The 16,594-nt window shown below is 52.4% G+C and overlaps 2 protein-coding genes across 11 annotated transcripts; one reads left to right on the top strand and one right to left on the bottom strand.

Moving 5' to 3' along the window:
• Positions 1-205: 205 nt before the first annotated feature.
• On the bottom strand, positions 206-5,634 carry ZNF771 (zinc finger protein 771). 4 transcript variants are annotated; one of them, XM_077314570.1, is made up of 7 exons: positions 5,299-5,634; positions 4,452-4,559; positions 3,958-4,068; positions 3,182-3,289; positions 2,788-2,898; positions 2,244-2,372; positions 206-1,546 (listed from the first exon to the last, which is right to left on the bottom strand). In XM_077314570.1, exons 1-7 carry the CDS (start codon positions 5,617-5,619, stop codon positions 521-523), a joined length of 1,914 nt encoding a protein of 637 aa, XP_077170685.1. In that variant the 5' UTR covers positions 5,620-5,634; the 3' UTR covers positions 206-520. The 4 variants fall into 4 exon arrangements, with proteins under 4 accessions (XP_077170685.1, XP_077170682.1, XP_077170686.1 ...); XM_077314567.1 differs by having other exon boundaries at positions 4,452-4,661; positions 5,299-5,465; XM_077314571.1 differs by lacking the exon at positions 5,299-5,634 and adding an exon at positions 4,847-5,268 and having other exon boundaries at positions 4,452-4,661.
• A 174-nt stretch (positions 5,635-5,808) lies between these two features.
• Positions 5,809-15,993, top strand: PRR14 (proline rich 14). 7 transcript variants are annotated; one of them, XM_077314563.1, is made up of 12 exons: positions 5,809-6,016; positions 8,994-9,179; positions 9,529-9,796; positions 10,225-10,355; positions 10,450-10,711; positions 10,822-10,871; positions 11,132-11,223; positions 11,881-12,643; positions 13,373-13,487; positions 13,600-13,706; positions 14,236-14,307; positions 14,855-15,993. In XM_077314563.1, exons 2-12 carry the CDS (start codon positions 9,082-9,084, stop codon positions 15,102-15,104), a joined length of 2,208 nt encoding a protein of 735 aa, XP_077170678.1. In that variant the 5' UTR covers positions 5,809-6,016; positions 8,994-9,081; the 3' UTR covers positions 15,105-15,993. The 7 variants fall into 7 exon arrangements, with proteins under 7 accessions (XP_077170678.1, XP_077170679.1, XP_077170676.1 ...); XM_077314564.1 differs by lacking the exon at positions 5,809-6,016 and adding an exon at positions 6,841-7,095 and having other exon boundaries at positions 11,135-11,223; XM_077314561.1 differs by lacking the exon at positions 5,809-6,016 and adding an exon at positions 6,842-7,095 and having other exon boundaries at positions 8,997-9,179.
• The last annotated feature ends 601 nt before the right edge of the window (positions 15,994-16,594 follow it).

The raw sequence follows: 16,594 nt of genomic DNA, 5'->3' as shown, positions 1-16,594 counted from the left end.
GCTCTGCCTGAGAGCGCCACTGCCAATCTGAGTAGAAAATACTGACTTCGAAGAACCAAGAGTCTGGTTCAGTATAAGGCAGCTTCACGTGAAGCAAACGTCGGAAATGTCCTTTGCAGAGGGCAGGGAATGAGTCAGAAGAGGTAACTGAGAATATATTCCTAGTCATCCCGAGGCACTGAAATAAGCCCATTCTCTCGGAGAATTCAGGAGTGCCACAGACCCCCCCGTTTTATTTATTCCCGCAGAGTCCAAAAGGCATGACTTTAGGAGAGGAGGTGATTGTACTAGGGAAGTCCTGGTGACTTCAAGGCCATGATCCTACAAATACCCCGAAGTTCACCCTTTCACCGATGGAGAAACACGCGAGGTTCTCATTGGACATCGTGCCCTCCAGTCTACATCCAGTTCTACTATAGGCTTTAATACGTCTCTCTCTCACCACGAGGAGGTTCTGATTCAGCCCCGTGCCCTCCTTGGCCACCAAAGCCCCCCCCCCTTCTGTTCCACTGCCCTCTCGCTATGTCCAGCAGCTGTTACCGCACTCAGTACAACTATACGGCCCCTCTCCCAAAACGGAGTCCGTCTGCTCTCGATGGCCCGATTCCAGGCGGAAGCCTTTCCCGCACTGGCTGCAGATCAGGAGCCGGCTGCCCTCTTCCCCGTCGGTGTCATTGCTGCCATTGGAGACGCTGCTGTTGGCACACATGGCACCGTGACTGGCACCGTGGAGGTTATCAGCATCAGGGCTCCCATCGTTGGCACAGCCGAGGCTGATGCGGCGGCTCCTGACCCCGAGGTCAACGTGAGGTATGTCAACGCTGCCGAGAAGGTCGTGCCCGAGACTAATGCCGGCGCCCCGGGCACTGGCGTGGGTGCGGCGGTGGCGGATGATGTGCGAGCTAAGTCGAAAGCTCTTCCCGCACTCGGTGCACACGTAGGGTTTCTCCCCCGTGTGCACGCGCCAGTGATCCACCAGGTTGGAGTGGTGGGTGAACCTCTTCCCGCACTCGGCACAGCCGTACGGCTTCTCCCCCGTGTGGGTTCGCCGGTGATTGGCTAGAGTCGAGCTCCCGGAAAAGCGCTTGCCGCATTCCTGGCACTGGTAAGGCTTCTCCCCAGTGTGGGTCCTCTGGTGGCGCGTCAGGCAGGAGCTTCCGGTGAAGCGCTTGCCGCACACGCTGCACTGGTACGGCGTGACGCCCGTATGGCCACGGCGGTGCAGGTTGTAGTTGGAGCTCTGCGAGAAGGCCTTGCCACACAACTCGCACCGGTAGGGCCGCTCGCCGGTGTGGAAGCGCCGGTGCTGCAGGAGGTTGGAGCTGGCTGTGAAGGCCTTTCCGCAGTCTCCGCAGACGTAGGGGCGCTCCCCGGTATGCGTCCTCTGGTGCTTGGTGAGGGCCGAGCTCTGGTTGAAACTGCGGCCGCAGTCCTTGCACCGGTAGGGCTTCTCTCCTGTGTGGATGATCTGGTGCTTGGCGAGGTTGGAGCGGCGGCTGAAACTCTTCCCGCAGATGCCGCAAGTGTTTGGGCGCAAGGAGGCCGGCTGCAGGGACGGAGATGAACGAGCTAAAATTAAAAGCATTTTAGGGCACCGGCAGAAACAATAGACAACAGCAGATAGAATTTTCACTACTATTACTTAGGATGTTATGCCCTACTTCTACGCTCTTTAAGTCCCATGTGGGGATGCATAACGAGGAATGTGAGACTGCCTGCTTTGGCTCAGCCATCCCACCGCAGGTGCCTGTGAAAATCGCGCTCTGCTCCTGCACCCCACTTTCACCTACACTGCTTGCCCTTTCTCCGACAAACCCGATTCTCCCTGTGTCCTATGAATGGAAAAGCAACACAAGACCAAACTCTATGTGGCACCTATGCCACTATACTGAGGGCTGGAATGGAAGGATCGTTCTTTAGGATGCTTTGGGCTGATCCTGCGTTGAGCAGGGAGTTGGACTAGATGGCCTGTATGGCCCCTTCCAACTCTAGGATTCTGTGATTCTGTTCAGCAGCCGTGCCACTTTTGAGGGCCTGGAAAGTTAGATATGCCAGTTGCAGGAGCAAGATAGTGGGGAAGATACCTAAAAGAGGCCACATGCTGATTCCAGAGAGGCCACGTGGCTCACCAGAAAAGCTAGTATTGAGGTGCAGCTTTAGCAGTCATGGGACCCTCAGCCCCCCCCCCCCAAATCTCGGACTCATCTGCCACAAGTTTCTCCTCAATTCTGCTCTTGACTCACCAAACCTCCACTCATTGGGATGCTGACTTTCAGAATTTTGCATTCTTCCGCCTTCTGTTCCTCTGATTCCGTTTTAAACTCTGGTTCCTCTTCCTTGGAAGGCAATTCCTGAAGGATCACGGGATCAAGCTGCCAAGAGATGGACAATGGGAGGATAAGGCAAGTTTGTCTTAAAAAAAAAAAACAGTTAAGTAATAACATCCTTGCTTATAGTTTGGTCCTTTCGAAGAAGAGGAGCTGTTTTTTGATACCCCGCTTTTCTCTACCAGAAAGAGTCCCAAAGTGGCTTGCAATCGCCTTCCCTTCCTCTCCTCAAAACAGATACCCTGTGAGGTAGGTGGGGCTGAGGGAGCTCTAACAGAACTGCTCTGCAAGAACAGCCCTAAGAGAACCATGACTAGCCCAAGGTCACCAAGCTGGCAGGACATGGAGGAGAGGGGGATCAGACCCATTTTTCCAGATTAGAGGCTGCTGCTTTTAACCAGGACACCACTTGCCCACCCAAATGAACCGCCTCCTCTTTCGCTGTCTGTCCGTCCCACACCTCCACACTGAATTCCTGATCCTCTTCCTCATCTTCTTCCTTCTTCACTGTTCTAAGTACCGGCTCCTTCTCACCGCCAGACAGCCCATCCAGAAAGGCCACAGAATCTAGCTGGAGAAATAAACCAGAGAGCATATTACTGATCATGTTTCCCCAGACAAGTGGGGCATCTTAAAGACATAACTTGGGAGGACCCAGGCTTAACAGCACAGACAACAGCTGTGGCCTACTAGAGGAGCACAGTGTCAGAGTAAGACCGAAACTTAAGGAGATGCCACAGAGTCACCATAGCAACCCCTGGTTCCTCTTTACAATACCTCATGGATTTTTGAATCTGCAAAGTAAGGCTTTCAAACAGTCGACAGAGATGCTCGCTATTCCAATGGTTACTCACACAGTCGTCCTTTCCTGGGAGCACCTTCACCTTGAACTGAGGCCTCTCCTCATCCTCTCCTTTGCCTGGCACCAGGAGGAATCTCTGCTTCCGTGGAGGGGGCTGAGGCTGAAAGAACAGGCAGACGGAGGGGATGTGGTGAGGCGGAAGCAACCAACTCTGCAACATCAGGGCAGACACCTCCATGCCGGGAAAAGGTGTGAGAGGCACTCTCTGGGGCTGGTTCACTTGAACCCATCCTCCCACCCTCACATATACATACAACAGAGGTCCCTGGGGATGCAATTCCTTGTCCTTCTCCAGGTCGGGCATGCTGTGGGGGTCCTGATAGTCCTTCCTATGTCTTGTGTGAACCCAATGCTATACCCTTCTACGGAGCCTGGTCCTCCCCAAAGCAAGCTGCTTCTTCTAATAAGAAGAGCTGTGTTTTCATATAACCCTTCTTACTGCCTGAAGGAGTTCCAAACACCCTTCCTTTCCTCTCCCCACCACAGACACCCTGTGACTTAGGTGAAGCTAAGAGAACTGCTCTGTGAGAACAGCTCTAAGAGAACTCTGACTGGTCCAAGGTCACCCAGCTGGCTGCATGGGGAGGGGGATTGGGGAATCAAATTCAGTTTTCCGGAATTAGAGGCTGCCGCTCTTAACCACTACATCAGGCTAGCTCTTAGGCTGCTGGACATTTAGAGACTACTAGCCAATGAAACCCAGGGCAGAATTGTGCTGCAAACAAAAATGTCTCCTATTTCACCCTCTGAGATGGATTATGGTTGCACCTGAATGCCTTGGGTCCCCGTCGTGTTTTTCTTCCCTCTCGTTCTCAGCCTTTTCCTTCGTGTCCTTGAAACTCTCTCCTTATCCTTCAGCAATGATCTGTCCATGCCCAACTTGCAAGGAAAGAGAACAAGGATGGGGGGGGGGGGGAATTAAAGACCAAACTGAATTCCCAGATATTGTAAACCCCTCCCACTAGTCATGTTCCGCTCTTCCTATGGTGTTGGTCACCTAGCACTAAGGCTGACTAGAAACGTGTCTTAATTATAATAACAGTATTATTTTTATAACCCACGCGTCCCTAGACGACTCAGGGCGGGTGATAACAGGTTTTAAAAACAGTAAATGCAAATTTCCATAAAAGCAACCATACAGAACACTAAATTAAATTTAGGCTATTAAAATGTTTTTAAAAGCCCCTCTTCCCCTTCAATTAAAATAGTTTTCTGAGGGTTAGACAAGAGGGTTCATTCTGCATTCAGTAGCTGTTACTCACCACACTTCCATCTTGAATGAGGATCACTGTGTCTGAGGCGTCTGGCTTCTCTTCTTCCACATCTTCCTTGTCTTCATCCATTGTGAATTTAAGGGCAGAAGTGAAGGGCTGAGAAGGCAGGAGGAGAGAAACGCCAGTGACTTCCTTCCTAGGTGCATTTATTTGGAAGCAAATTCGATGGGAATCTAACCATCCAGAGCCTCCCCTTCCCTAGAAACCAGAGACCCATTTTTAGAGGCCGTGTCAAGAAAGAAATCTAGCCAAAGCTGTTCACCCATCTAGCCCTGCAGCAGAGCAGGGATCAAGACTCCCGTTTCCCACCCCCAACGGCATGGCATGACCAAGGCACCTCCCCTCACCGTCCACCACCAGGGTTTCCTTTCGAGTAAACTTACTTAGCTTGGCACTAGGCGGAGGCCAATGGGATACCTGAGCTCAGACCTGCCTGGAAGGCCAGCCTCCAGCCCAGACCTGTGGGCCGGGCTCAGTGGCAAAGGAAATGCACTCTGCACATCCCCAGAGGCACGCTCGCATGCATTAAGCCCCGCCGCCTTCCCTGGGGCCTAGTCGCCTGGAGGGAGAGCGGCGACAAGCCGATACTGCAGGGAGATGCCCTCCCCGCGGCCTCTGTTCAAAGCCACAGCTGAGTGTCCGACCCCCGCAGGAGCCCCGCCACGTTCCCCCGGGGCTGGGAGGGCAGCTCCATTCTCTCGGCCAGCAGCCGCAGCAACTCCGGGGAGGAAGTTGGGCGAGGGAGCGACAGCTTCCTGCGATCCTGGCTCGCTTGCTCGATAGCTGGCTGGCTGCCTGGCTGGCTGGCGCCCACCCACTCACCCAGCCCACTCACCCGGGCGCTGGTGGGCAGGGGCGAGGGGCGGCCAAGCGGGATGCGGCGGCTCCCTCCAGGCGTGCGTAAAGGGCGCACGGGGCGCACTCGCCTCGCCTTTTGCGCGCCTCTCCCCCGAAGTGGGGACGCGGCTCGGAAGGGGGGGGGACTTCCTAGGGGGAGGGGAAGAAGGCTCGGTCGCTGGGGGGAGGGGGGAGATGACAGAGGGGAGGCGCTGCGTGCGGATTGGCTAACGGGCCTCCCCCCCTTCTCTCTCGTTGGCGCGGCGAGGCTGACTGGCCGGGGAGGGACTCGCGGGTCCGGCGCCCGCCCACTTTCCATTGCCCTTCTTTGAAGCCACAAGGGAGTGCAGTAGCAGGGAAGAGAGCATGTGCAAAGTGCCGAAGGTGAGGGACCGCTCCTTTCCGGAGAATCTGAGCTTCCAGGGTCGTGGCGGCCTTGGAGCGCACGAGGACCGTCTTCAATAATTTGGAACAAGCGAAGGGGCGCTGCAGAGCACGTGCAGAGTGCCAGCTATCATCTCACTCCACGTAGCTGCCAGGTGAAGGCAGGGAGGGCTGCCTTCTGATGTTGCTCTCTTACACTGGGGTTACCACCACCTTTCTCCCCAGCAGGGACCCAAATTCTGTACTCCATTTTTCCAACTTACCACAACCCTATGAATAGAAAAGAGCAAGAATCCAGGAGCATCTTTGAAGACCAAAAGAATTTATGGCAGGTAGGCTCTAGAGTCCCCCCCCCCCATATCACAGTGGAGAGCCCCCATTTTATTGCCCAGCTCATGTTTTGGCAATAGCCATTTGTTTTTCTCCTTCCGGCCAGTTTTGGCAAATGGACATGTCTTTGGAGAACTCATCTTGCTTCACGCTGCTGGCAATGTGAGCATTTTATGGCTATTTTCCCTGGTAATGAAGATGGCTTTCCTTTGAGGACCCATGGTGAGCTTCAAAGCACTTACCAGCTCACGAGCATGACAATCACCTGGAAGATTCAAATGGGTCGCCGTGTTGGTCAGAAGGAGCACAATCAAATCGGAGTCCAGTAGCATCTTTAAGACCAACAAAGACTTTTTCAAGGCGCGAGATGTCAGACTAAGTGCTTGCACTCGAAAGGAGAATGGGGATTTAACAGCAGCAAAGATGAATCTGGAAGAAAATTCTGCATTGGCCCACAATTGGGCTTTTATACTCTCCCCACCCCCCAATTATTTTAAAGCTTTCTATTAAATCCGTGCCGGGGTGTGTGTCAAAATTTGAAGTAGAAAAGTGACGAATCCAGGGTTTTATCGCAAAAAAATGATTGGAATAATTTCATTGCATTATGTTTTGAAGTGGGAAAACACCTTGGTGTCGTTTGCCGCGGATCCCTTTAAAGTTTTCCGCTTCTGAGCCTCCTTTCAAATGGCGGCGAGCGACCCGGCGTCAACCATAATCTGCCCTGACCCAAGATGGCCGCCGACTAGGACGCCTTTCCGGTTCCCACTTTGGTTTCGCCCTGGCTATAAATGACGGGCCCTTTAACTTCAGCGGCCCTATTTCCCTTGGCCAAGATGGCGCCCACGCCACTTTTCTTGCAACGCAACCAGCCTTCCTTCGCTCTCCCCCTCCCGCGCCGTGTGCCCTCAGCAGAGATGGCGGCGCTTTAGCCGCCCGACCTTGGCAAACAAGCGGCTGCCTATTGGCTGCGGCGGAAAGCATCGCCCGCTGCTATTGGGTCGGCTGGATCTGGCGCACGGTCTGGGCCGGCCAGGCGGCGGCAGGAGAAGGGCAGGGGGAAGCGGAGGACGAGGGAGCGCTGGTGAGCCGAAGGGAGGGGGCCGGGGCGGGCGGGCGCGCAGCCCGGGAGAGTGCTTTCTTTTGAAACGCCGCTGGCTTTCATCCGGGGGACTTGCATGGAGGTCTGCGCTTAAGTTTGGGGAGATCAGAAAGGCACCTGTGGAGGGCGGGGCTGGAGGTGAGAGACCCCCCGGGCTGGGTGGGGTGGGGTGGGATGGGCGCTGCACCCCCGGGGGGCTTGGAGGAGGAGGATGCGCCGGGCGGGCGGGCGGTGGCGCAGCAGAGGGATCTGGCTCTTTGGGCTGGCGGCGGAGAGGATGCCGGCAGGGCCAGGTGGGAGACGCGTGGAGGAGCGGATCGCCCGGGGCGCGGTGGGAGGACGGCGGAGAGGGGACTTGGGCGCCCCGGGAGGAAGCGTGGGGCGGAGACTTCGCGGGGCTTGAGAAGGCAGGGGGTGCCCCACATCCATCTTTCCCTGCGGACAGTCCCGGTTCCGTTTGGTGCGAGATCGCCTCGGGAAGGGCGCGCCTCTGGCGATCCTACCCCGTTTTACTGGGGAGCATCTTTCATTGGCACAAGAATCGGTGCCACTGGACTGTTTGTTTTGCTTCAGAGGAGATACTCTGTGAGGTGTGGCTTACAGAAAGAAGTGACTAATTGGCTTAATTTTACAGGCACACATTGCAGCTCACAGCTGCCTGGCCTTTGTCACTGGGGTCAGTGACTGCCTCTACAGGTGTGCTTACCTGGTCCCATTTGCTATATCTCAGCCTGGCCGATTTTGGGTGCCTTGGTTTCTCTCATGGGGTAGAGAGAAGCAGGATCCCCCACAGTGCCCTCGGTTACGTTATGATTGTTATTTGTAGTATTATTAAAATATTCTATGCAAGTATTCTGCAACGTTTAATGTAAACAGCCCAGAGCCGTAGGGAAGGGCGGTATAGAAATCTAAATAAATAAAATAAATCTACCTCCAATGGTCACGTTTGACTTCTAGTCTGCTCACCCGTAACATAACAAAAAGGGAAATGAAAGTGGGCGATCCTTGTCTCACGCCAGGGTCCAAGTCGGCTGACTCTTTTGGGACCGTTTATTTATTCTATTATTTATTTTTGCAACTTCTAGACCACCCCCTTCACGATAGGACACCTTGGGGTGGTGAATGACACAGGCATCAATACACAGTCAATGTAAAAGCCTGAAAGATACAATTGCAGTAGAAGTCGAGTAAAAATTAAAATACAGTTAAATTAGGAGAAAATGAGTTAAAATTAGAACTGCTAACCCCATAATGGGGGAGGGAAGGGAAAGGGGAGGAAGAGATGAAGCCTTGGTAGCCTCTTTTCTTCTGTGCTGCCGTGAAATGTATCTCTGGTGGCTTTTGTGTCTTCTGATTTGCTCCTTGCATTCATTGGTGCTCATCTGCCTATGGCAGATGCCTGATGAGTTAGACTCCAGTTTTGGGCTTTTTGCTCTGCTTAATGCAGTCGCCTCTGTACTAGGAACCGTCCCCCTTTCCTTATCAGTTTCCAGTTTGGTTACCCTTGAGAGATTCTGTGGGGTGTGTCTGGATTGTCTGTTGTCACTAACGGGCTGTTTGCATGGCAGTTAATGGTTTATAATTACCTTCTCTAAGGGGAGGCCTAATTAATTCCCTTTGTGCTTCTCTACCTGCTTTCCTGTGGGGAAGATACCTTTTGAAAGCCAACCAGGCCTTCAAATTTGATGCTTGGGCATTCAAAAAGGGGTGCTGTCCTTCTACAAGGGCGGTCTGTATTAGGAGCTTCAAGAACAGAGCAGGTGGCTGAATATATTCTGGAAAAATGCGAAAGCAAAATTTGCATGGTTATGGCAGAATTGCATTGTCAGTAGTGGTTCAAGTCTGGTTTCTTCTTTTTCTTTTTTCCTGTCCCCCTGAAGCAGAAAGGTGAGAAATGAGGACTCTGTGGGCCATCCTTGGCCGGCCTCCAAACCCCTGATCCCAAATCTCTGCTTCCTGGTACCAGCCATGGAGTGCCCCCTTTGGATGGAAGCTTCAGATGGAGACCCCCAGCCGGGGCCTGCCTGTCAAAAGCAGGTCAGGCGACGAAGACACATGGTATACAGGTGAGAGAAAGAGTCAGTCTCCCTAGAAACTCAAGCAAGGGAGCACCCCTGCAACTTGATATAGCAGCAATGTATAGTTTGTTAAGAGTGGCACCTTCTAATCTGGTGAGTTGGGTTCGATTCCCGCTCCTCCACGTGCAACCAGCCAGGTGACCTTGGGCCAGTCACAGCCCTGATAGTGCTGTTCCCACAGAGCAGTAATTTCAGGGCCCTCTCAGCCCCACCTACCTCACAAGGTGCCTTTGTGGGGATTTCAAGGGATGGTGATTGTAAGTCCCTTCGAGACCCCTTTGGGTACAGAAAAGTGGGGTATATTATCCATCTCTTCTTCTTCATTTCATGTTTTCAGACCTTCCCCAGAGGAGCACGTGTCCCCCACTGCCTGCCAAAAAACCCCGAGGCAAGACAGAATGCCTCCCGTCCAAAGTGGGGACCCAGACAAGTCACCCAGCAAGAAACAGCGGCTGCAGCGGGGGCCTTCCCTGGTGGGGGAGAGCAACAGGGACACCTGCGACAGAGCTGGGGAGACCCTGTGGCGTGTGGCGTCTCCCATGGAAAAGGAACAGCGGAAAGTCCTGGCTGTGGATCTGGAGGACTTCTCCATAGCTCAACTGCCTGTGAGTGGGATGTTGTAGAGCAGTGGCTGGGATACAGGGAAGCTCTTCTTTTTTAAGAATAAACATTTTTGCTTTGAAAATAAGAAAGTAGAAATATAAAGGAAGTACAGAAAAGAAAGGTTATATATAATGTATATGCAACACGATACATAGAACAAGACATCTTGTTCACAAAGAACATTCAAAGTTGTGCCGAATAACTAAACAAGGTATCTCCCCAGTGTCTTCCTCGTTATGGACTCGATATTCCTCCTTACTGAGTATTATTTGTTGTGAAACAAAAAAAAAAAATAGGAGGTATTAAAATTTTACTCAATCATTTTATTTGTCCACACATCCTAATAAAAAGCCCCAATGATCATGGAATTCTTCTTTTTCACCATTACTGCAAACTCTATATTTTTACCTGGATGTCTCGATTTCCCCAGGAAGCTCCAGAAGGGGACTCGCCTCTGCAAAGATCACCTGTGTCCCCCTGTGCCAATCCTTGCCCATCCACCAATCTGAACGAAGCTGGCTCCTCCTGGCAGGCAAAGGGTCAAGTTAGCACTGTCTCCAGGTGAGAGAGGACTCCTGTGACCAGAGAGAGAAGGCTTGGGCTCGGGTGCCCAACGAAGCCCTCCATCTCCTGCTCCTTCCCTTTACCTCCCCAGATCGCCTTCCCCTAAGGGGCATCCCCCTCCCTGTCCAGAGGCTCCCGAGAGGCTGGCTCGTGCTTGCCGGAAGCTGCGGCCCCAGACGCTGCCTCCCTCTCATGGCCTCGAATCCGAGCGCCTGCAAGCCAAAAGGCTACGGCTGCAGAAGGCGGCACCGCTGGCAAACGGCGGTGAGGAGATGAGAGTATCCATGCTGGAGAAGGCCCGTCAGCAGATCCGGACCATCCGCCTGGAGGACTGCTCCTCTGGCTGCACGCAAGTGAGTAGGAAGGCAAGGGGGAGGACGGGGACTGTGTCGAGGGAGCAGGGGTGGGGGGAGGGCAGCGGCCTGGCCCAAGTTTCAGTTCAGACGTCTCTTCTTGCCGGCAGGATGACGGTGCTGGCAAGCAGCCCCTGGAGGCCTTACTGTCCCCCTGTAGGTGAGTGCTCCTTCACCAAACAAACCGAGGGGGCTCGGAACCGGCCGTGCTGACTTTCCCCAACGTGTTGGTGCCCATTGCTAAAGCAAGAGAACTTGCCGGCTTCCGTAGCTTCTGCAACGATGCCTTGTGTGACCCTCCTGTGCTCCCTCGTGGTGTGAAGGGGTGGTCTCCTTGGCCCCCTGGTCTCCCTAGAGCACCTTGGCTCCTGAAGGGCCCAAGAAGGCAGCCCATAGCCTGTGTTTTTTGCTCTTGCGCAGTAGCCGTCAAGCAACTCTGCCTCAGCCGACGCCTATTACCGGTGTGGAAAAACCTGCCCTTTCAGAGAAAACTGAGAAGTGTCATCAAACAGGTAGGAAGAGCTTCTGGATTTTGGCTCTGTGCCTCGTTAGTCTGCTCTTCTGTGTAAATGATTCTTTGAAAGCGGCCTTGAGCCAAAACACACGCTTTTTCAATCATAATTATTTATGACTTTGCTGTATTCTTCAGCCACTGGGGGTACTGTTCTGAAACTATCTGACAACGATGTTTGGAACATTGTTATGTCATTTGGAGTCATTTTGCTGTAGACTGTCTCTGCGGGGCTGTTTGGTTCTACAGACTTCTGTGCAAGGTGGCATTTTGGGATCAGGGATGGTTCCCATATCTGTGGGTTTCCTGGGCTATGCATACCTGCTACAGAAATGTGCAACCTTATGAAGAAGCCAATCTGGCTCTCACATTCACAATGTGCACAATGAGCCGGATTCATGTACCCCGTCCTGAAAGTGTCCTTTGAGTCAACTTTGCATCTGTGCACACTATGGGGGCGGGGCGTTGATCATGTGCAGCTCTGCCAACAGGTATGAAGTGCCCAAAACAGGATGTTGCAGTGTATGTGAGTCGAGCAGCCCCTTGCAGGCAAGGAAGGAAGATGAACCAAGCTGTAAGGATTAAGAGGAACGATAACTTTGGTAGGGAGTGACCTACCTTGGACATTCCTGTTTTGTTCTGCTTTCCCTCCCATCAGATGCTCCTTCCGACCTGGCCGAGCCTCTCTCCTCCTGGCCGCCGTCCATGTCGGCTCTCTTGCGTCCGACTGTGACTCCCCGTCTACAGCACTGGGGCCTGGTCCCGGTCTTCCAGAGCATGCGGTCCAAGCTGGAGGCTTTTGCTGATATCTTCCTTAGTCCGTCCAAGCCCTCCCTTCCGCCCACCGAGGGGACATCCTCCTTGCCCCCGTGCCCCCCGGAGACAGAGGACCAGGTGGCCGCCCAGCCAGGAACTCCACGCCAAGGAGTCAACATCGAAGTCAAAATTGAAATTTCAGAGCCACGTTCCCGGAAGAGGACTTGTCACCATGAGGAGGAGGAGGAGGAGGAAGTGGCGGGGGCGGCAGAAGCAGCGTCAGCATCAGGCAGCCTGGTGGTGAGCGGGCGGCCTCCAATCCATCAGTGGCGCCTGAGCGAAGGGGATCCGGCTCCCCAGCACCGCCTTGGACGCAGCTATTCCTGCCCCGATTTCCCGGGGGCCCATTCTTGGCGATCCTCTCCTCCATCTCTTCCCCTCTCGGCACAGCTACGACAGCGCCGGCACACAGTATGCAGCCTGGAGGTATCCCGGGAGCTGGGCTGTCCTGTCCTGCCCTGCCTGCGCAAGGAAGTGTACCCCTTCAGTACACCCCCCGGGCGCCTTTTGACAGCTCCCTCTGTGCGCCCTCCCCACTGTGATGGTTCCTCATACTCCTCCCTTGTGCCTTCCTGCTGCCTCGAATCCAACCCCGGTCGCTCCAGGTAAAACCTTTCTCCTTCTTCCCTGCCTTGGCCCTTGCTTGTTGTTCCTTGGGAGTCTCGTTAGGGGCCTCCCTGCCTTCCAACACCTGAGGAAAGCCATACAAGTTTGGCATGAGCAAGCCCCTGAGTAAGCAGGTTTTCCTTTCTGATCCCCCTGCTTATGCTTTAAAAAAACGTGAGCATCTAGTACAGGGGAGGCCAAACTATGGCTTTATAGATGTCCATGGACTACAATTCCCATGAGCCCCTGCTAGCTTGTGAAAATTGATTGATGGTATTTGTATGCCTCTGCTCTTGGACTGGCCAGCTCACAGAGGTTAACATCAAGTTAAAATTACAAAAAAGTACAATTATAATGTTCCTAAAACCCCTGTGGCTAACTGAAGAAATTTATTTTCTGAGCTCCTTAGAGGGAGGGTGCTGTAGAAATTTACTAGACGGATAGCTGGCAGGGGCTCATGGGAACTGTAGTCCATGGACATCTGGAGAGTCACAGTTTGGCCACCTCTGCAGTCTAACTGTAATATTCACAGCTCCTGTCCTACTTTGTATTGATCAGTGCTGGAGTGTAGGAGGGGAGGGGCGGGCTCTTTGGCAAGCGCGAAGGCATCAGTTCTCCTTCCTAACAGCGCTTTGTGCCATCAGTCTGTTTTGTCTCCCACCCCCGTTCTCAAGGTGGCAAGTGAGAACTGCTCCTCTACTTGTCCTCTTTCTCCTGGGCTTTTCTAGGGACCTCTCCCCTTGTCCCGATGGTGGACAGAGAGTACCCAGCGTTGGCCTGAATGCGGCTGACTCGGAAATGCTCACGTCCGAGGAGGTGATGCTTTCAGAGTCTGAGATTAAGGTCAGTCACACTGGGAGGTCCCCGAGTGGTCCTTGAAGGGGGCTCTGTTGGGGTGGGGATTGGATGACTTTTCGTGCACACATGCTCTTGTTCTTCCCTTCTCTGCCTCTAGAGCTCCCAAGAGAACACAGTAGGGAAGGTTTCCTGCATCAGGATCCGCAGGACGCCTGTCAGGCAGCAAGCAAACCTCACCCCCATGGGGCTCCCTCGGCCTGTCAGGTGAGAAGGTCTCGAAAAGGATTAGAATGGAAGGGGCAAGGCTTCGCAGGAGCTGCTCATGGAAGGAGGGGTCGGATTTTGAAAAAGAGGGACAAAACTTGGGAAGAACTGCCATGGGGGACCCCCAATGGCTTGCCACAGCCTTGATAAAGCTGTTCTGAGCAGTGATATCGCGGCTCTCTCAGCCTCACCCATCTGTTGTGAGGAAAGGGAAGGCGACTGTAAACCGCTTTGAGACTCTTTCGGCTAGAGAAAAGCAGCATATAAAAATCAACTCTTCTTCTTCAGTAATATCAGGGCTCTCTCAGCCTCACCCACCTCACAGGGTGTCTGTTATGGGGACAGGAATTGAAAGGCAACTGTAAGCCACTTTGAGCCCCCTTCTGGCATATAAGAACCAACTCTTCTTCTTCATACAGCAGAGCTAGATACCTATTCTCCTTTGGAGTATACATATTTTTGGCAGTGGGCAAGAGATTTGCTGGATGACAAGTGGATTTCTATTTTTTTTTTTTGTCTTTTTTGGCAGGCTGAACAAGAAGGAATTCAGCTTAGAGGAGATCTACACAAACAAGAACTATCGCACACCCACGGAAAAGAGGTGAGGAAGTCTTTAGAGATCGCTGGCTTCTACCCTTTCCCTGGACACTCACGCAGTCACAGATAACTGTCCCAGCGTGGGCACCCCCTGTCAGCATGAAGCAGTCAGGTGGTGGCAGGCCTGGAACCCAGGATTCTTTCTTCATGAACTGAGAATGCTGAACAAAATGTGCAAATCTGCAAAATGTACTACTAAAAAAGAAGGGGGATAGGGGAGATACAGGGGAGTAGGACTTAGAAGCTGCAGAAATTCTTTATCCAATTTCTAAGCCTCTAGTAGTGCAGGTCAGGAAAATGGTCACTATTTGAGATTCAGGATTTTGGAGAAGTGCTGGTAGTAAAATAATGGGTCACCTATCTCAAGTTACAGTGTTGCCGTTTGTGTTTGACAGAAATGTGCAAACTATCCCAGTTCAGTTCTTGGCCGTGGCTATCCTATGATGAGTCAATCGCCCAACTGTAGTCTAATGGCTGTCAGAGGCCAGGCTAGTCTTGGTCTATAGCCTCAGAGATTCCCTGCCTCTTAGCTGCTGTGCCTATCCCCGCAGGTCATTCGAGACCATCTTTGAAGTGCCGCTGGAACGCAACGGGGCGCTCATCTTCACCAGCCAGCGCAAGCTGAAAAGAGCCATGGAGTTCCGGGAGGGAGGCCTTCCCCGTAAACCACGCAAAGCCCGTTCCCGAGGAGGACGCAGAACAGGGGGTCGGAGGGCTCAGCCGCAGCCCCCAGAGATGGAAGAGATGTTGCGGCAGAGGCTGGCAGAACTGGATGCTTTATTTGAGGAAGAAGAAAGCTGAGCTGAACAGAGCCTACATCCGTTAAAGAGAAAGGGGTAGCCACCTTAGGATCCTTTGCACTCCTGGTCCGTCCCCCCCAGAAGTACTTGCTTCTCTGAACTAGCAGGTTTCTATCAAATGGCCATCACCACTCCAGACTTCTGTCTGTGGAAGCCTGCGTCCTTGAAGCCCAGGTCCACCCTGAAATTGGTATTGTTACTGCTGTCTTAATCAAACCCAAAACAGGGACAGTGCCTCTACGAAAACTAGGTTTTGGTGTCACTTAGTGCCATCTGGCCAATCACCAAGCTGCCTGCGTTGGCACCAGGTCACGCCCCTCCCTCTCAGCTCTTTGCCTCACAAGCGCAAGAGGAAGAATGTTTGTGGCATCCTGAAGCTGCCTTGTCTCTTTGCTCTTCCTACGCACAATTAGGCTGTTGATGCTTCTCGTTGCTGGGCGGGGTGTTGAAGAGAGATCATGCCATCTGGTGCCCTACATCATCATGTCATCCGCCAGAAATGGATGCGGAGGAGAAATACACATTGTGGGGTTTGTCTCACCCACAAACAAAATATGAACGTAAAGCAATTTCCGGGCCTGTCGGTCGGAAAGGACGAAGAAAGATTCTATGAGAAAGCAGCAGGGTGTTTACTGAACAAGAAATTGAATCGGCAAAGCGAAGAGGTGCCAAGCTTGAAACGGGAGCATATGTCCATCCTGGGTGGCAAAACTTAGTCAACAAGCAGCTGAGAATTTTGTGGAGTTTGGGTCTTTATTTAGGATCAGGGCCTTGCTATTCCCAGTTCATGTCATCTTTCAGGGAAGGTGTGCAGTTAAGCATGAGTTGTTTTTGGTTTGCTTTTTTGTATTAATCTATATTTCTAATAAACATTTTGGCTTTAAAAAGAAGTATATTCCCAATTGCTTCCCCGTATTGGCACTGTTGTGTTCCCAAATTGCATCAGGCATCTGTGAAGAGTGTGCAAAGGACTCATTTAGCCTTTTAGCTGAGAAATGAGCTTCTGAGCCATGGGACATGTAAAACTGAATGACTGCCCCAAGTTTGTCAACTTCTAGGGACGGTGGCAAGCTTAAAATGAGAAACCAGAGCAATGAATGAAAAATGACGTCACTGAGACCCCTGCACCATCGACAACCTTGCAAAGTCCATTTTTAATCATTATGCTTTAAATATGTGAAATTTGTAACAATGAAAATACATCCTGCATATCAAATACTTACATTAGTTACATTACAATTCATAACAGTGGCAAAATTACAGTTAGGAAGTAGCAATGAAAATAATTTTATGGTTGGGGGTCCCCACAACCTGAGGAACTGTATTAAGGGGTGGCAGCATCAGGAAGGTTGAGAACCACTGGATCTTCCAACTCTATCATTCTATGAATAAATCTTTGTTGGTCTTAACGGTGCCATTGGCCTCAAATGTTGTGGCGCTCCTTCAGACTAACAGGGGGACCCACTGGCTTCTATGCTTCGACCAGATAGC

Source organism: Paroedura picta, chromosome 16 (genome assembly GCF_049243985.1).
Source record: "Paroedura picta isolate Pp20150507F chromosome 16, Ppicta_v3.0, whole genome shotgun sequence".
NCBI classification, from domain to species: Eukaryota; Metazoa; Chordata; class Lepidosauria; order Squamata; family Gekkonidae; genus Paroedura; species Paroedura picta.
Note: the sequence above shows the minus strand (reverse complement) of the source record. Positions and strands in the feature narration are given on the sequence as shown.

Excerpts from the sequence above, each read along its gene's own strand:
- ZNF771 (XM_077314570.1), bottom strand. The coding sequence starts at position 5,619 with ATGGAAAGTGGGCGGGCGCCGGACCCGCGAGTCCCTCCCCGGCCAGTC. Across the intron at positions 2,899-3,181 it reads TCCCAGGAAAGGACGACTGT|CTAGATTCTGTGGCCTTTCT; the intron begins GTGAGTAACCAT and ends TTATTTCTCCAG. Across the intron at positions 1,547-2,243 it reads TCCCAATGAGTGGAGGTTTG|CCGGCCTCCTTGCGCCCAAA; the intron begins GTGAGTCAAGAG and ends CCGTCCCTGCAG.
- PRR14 (XM_077314563.1), top strand. The coding sequence starts at position 9,082 with ATGGAGTGCCCCCTTTGGATGGAAGCTTCAGATGGAGACCCCCAGCCG. Across the intron at positions 11,224-11,880 it reads TGAGAAGTGTCATCAAACAG|ATGCTCCTTCCGACCTGGCC; the intron begins GTAGGAAGAGCT and ends CCCTCCCATCAG. Across the intron at positions 13,488-13,599 it reads TTTCAGAGTCTGAGATTAAG|AGCTCCCAAGAGAACACAGT; the intron begins GTCAGTCACACT and ends CTCTGCCTCTAG.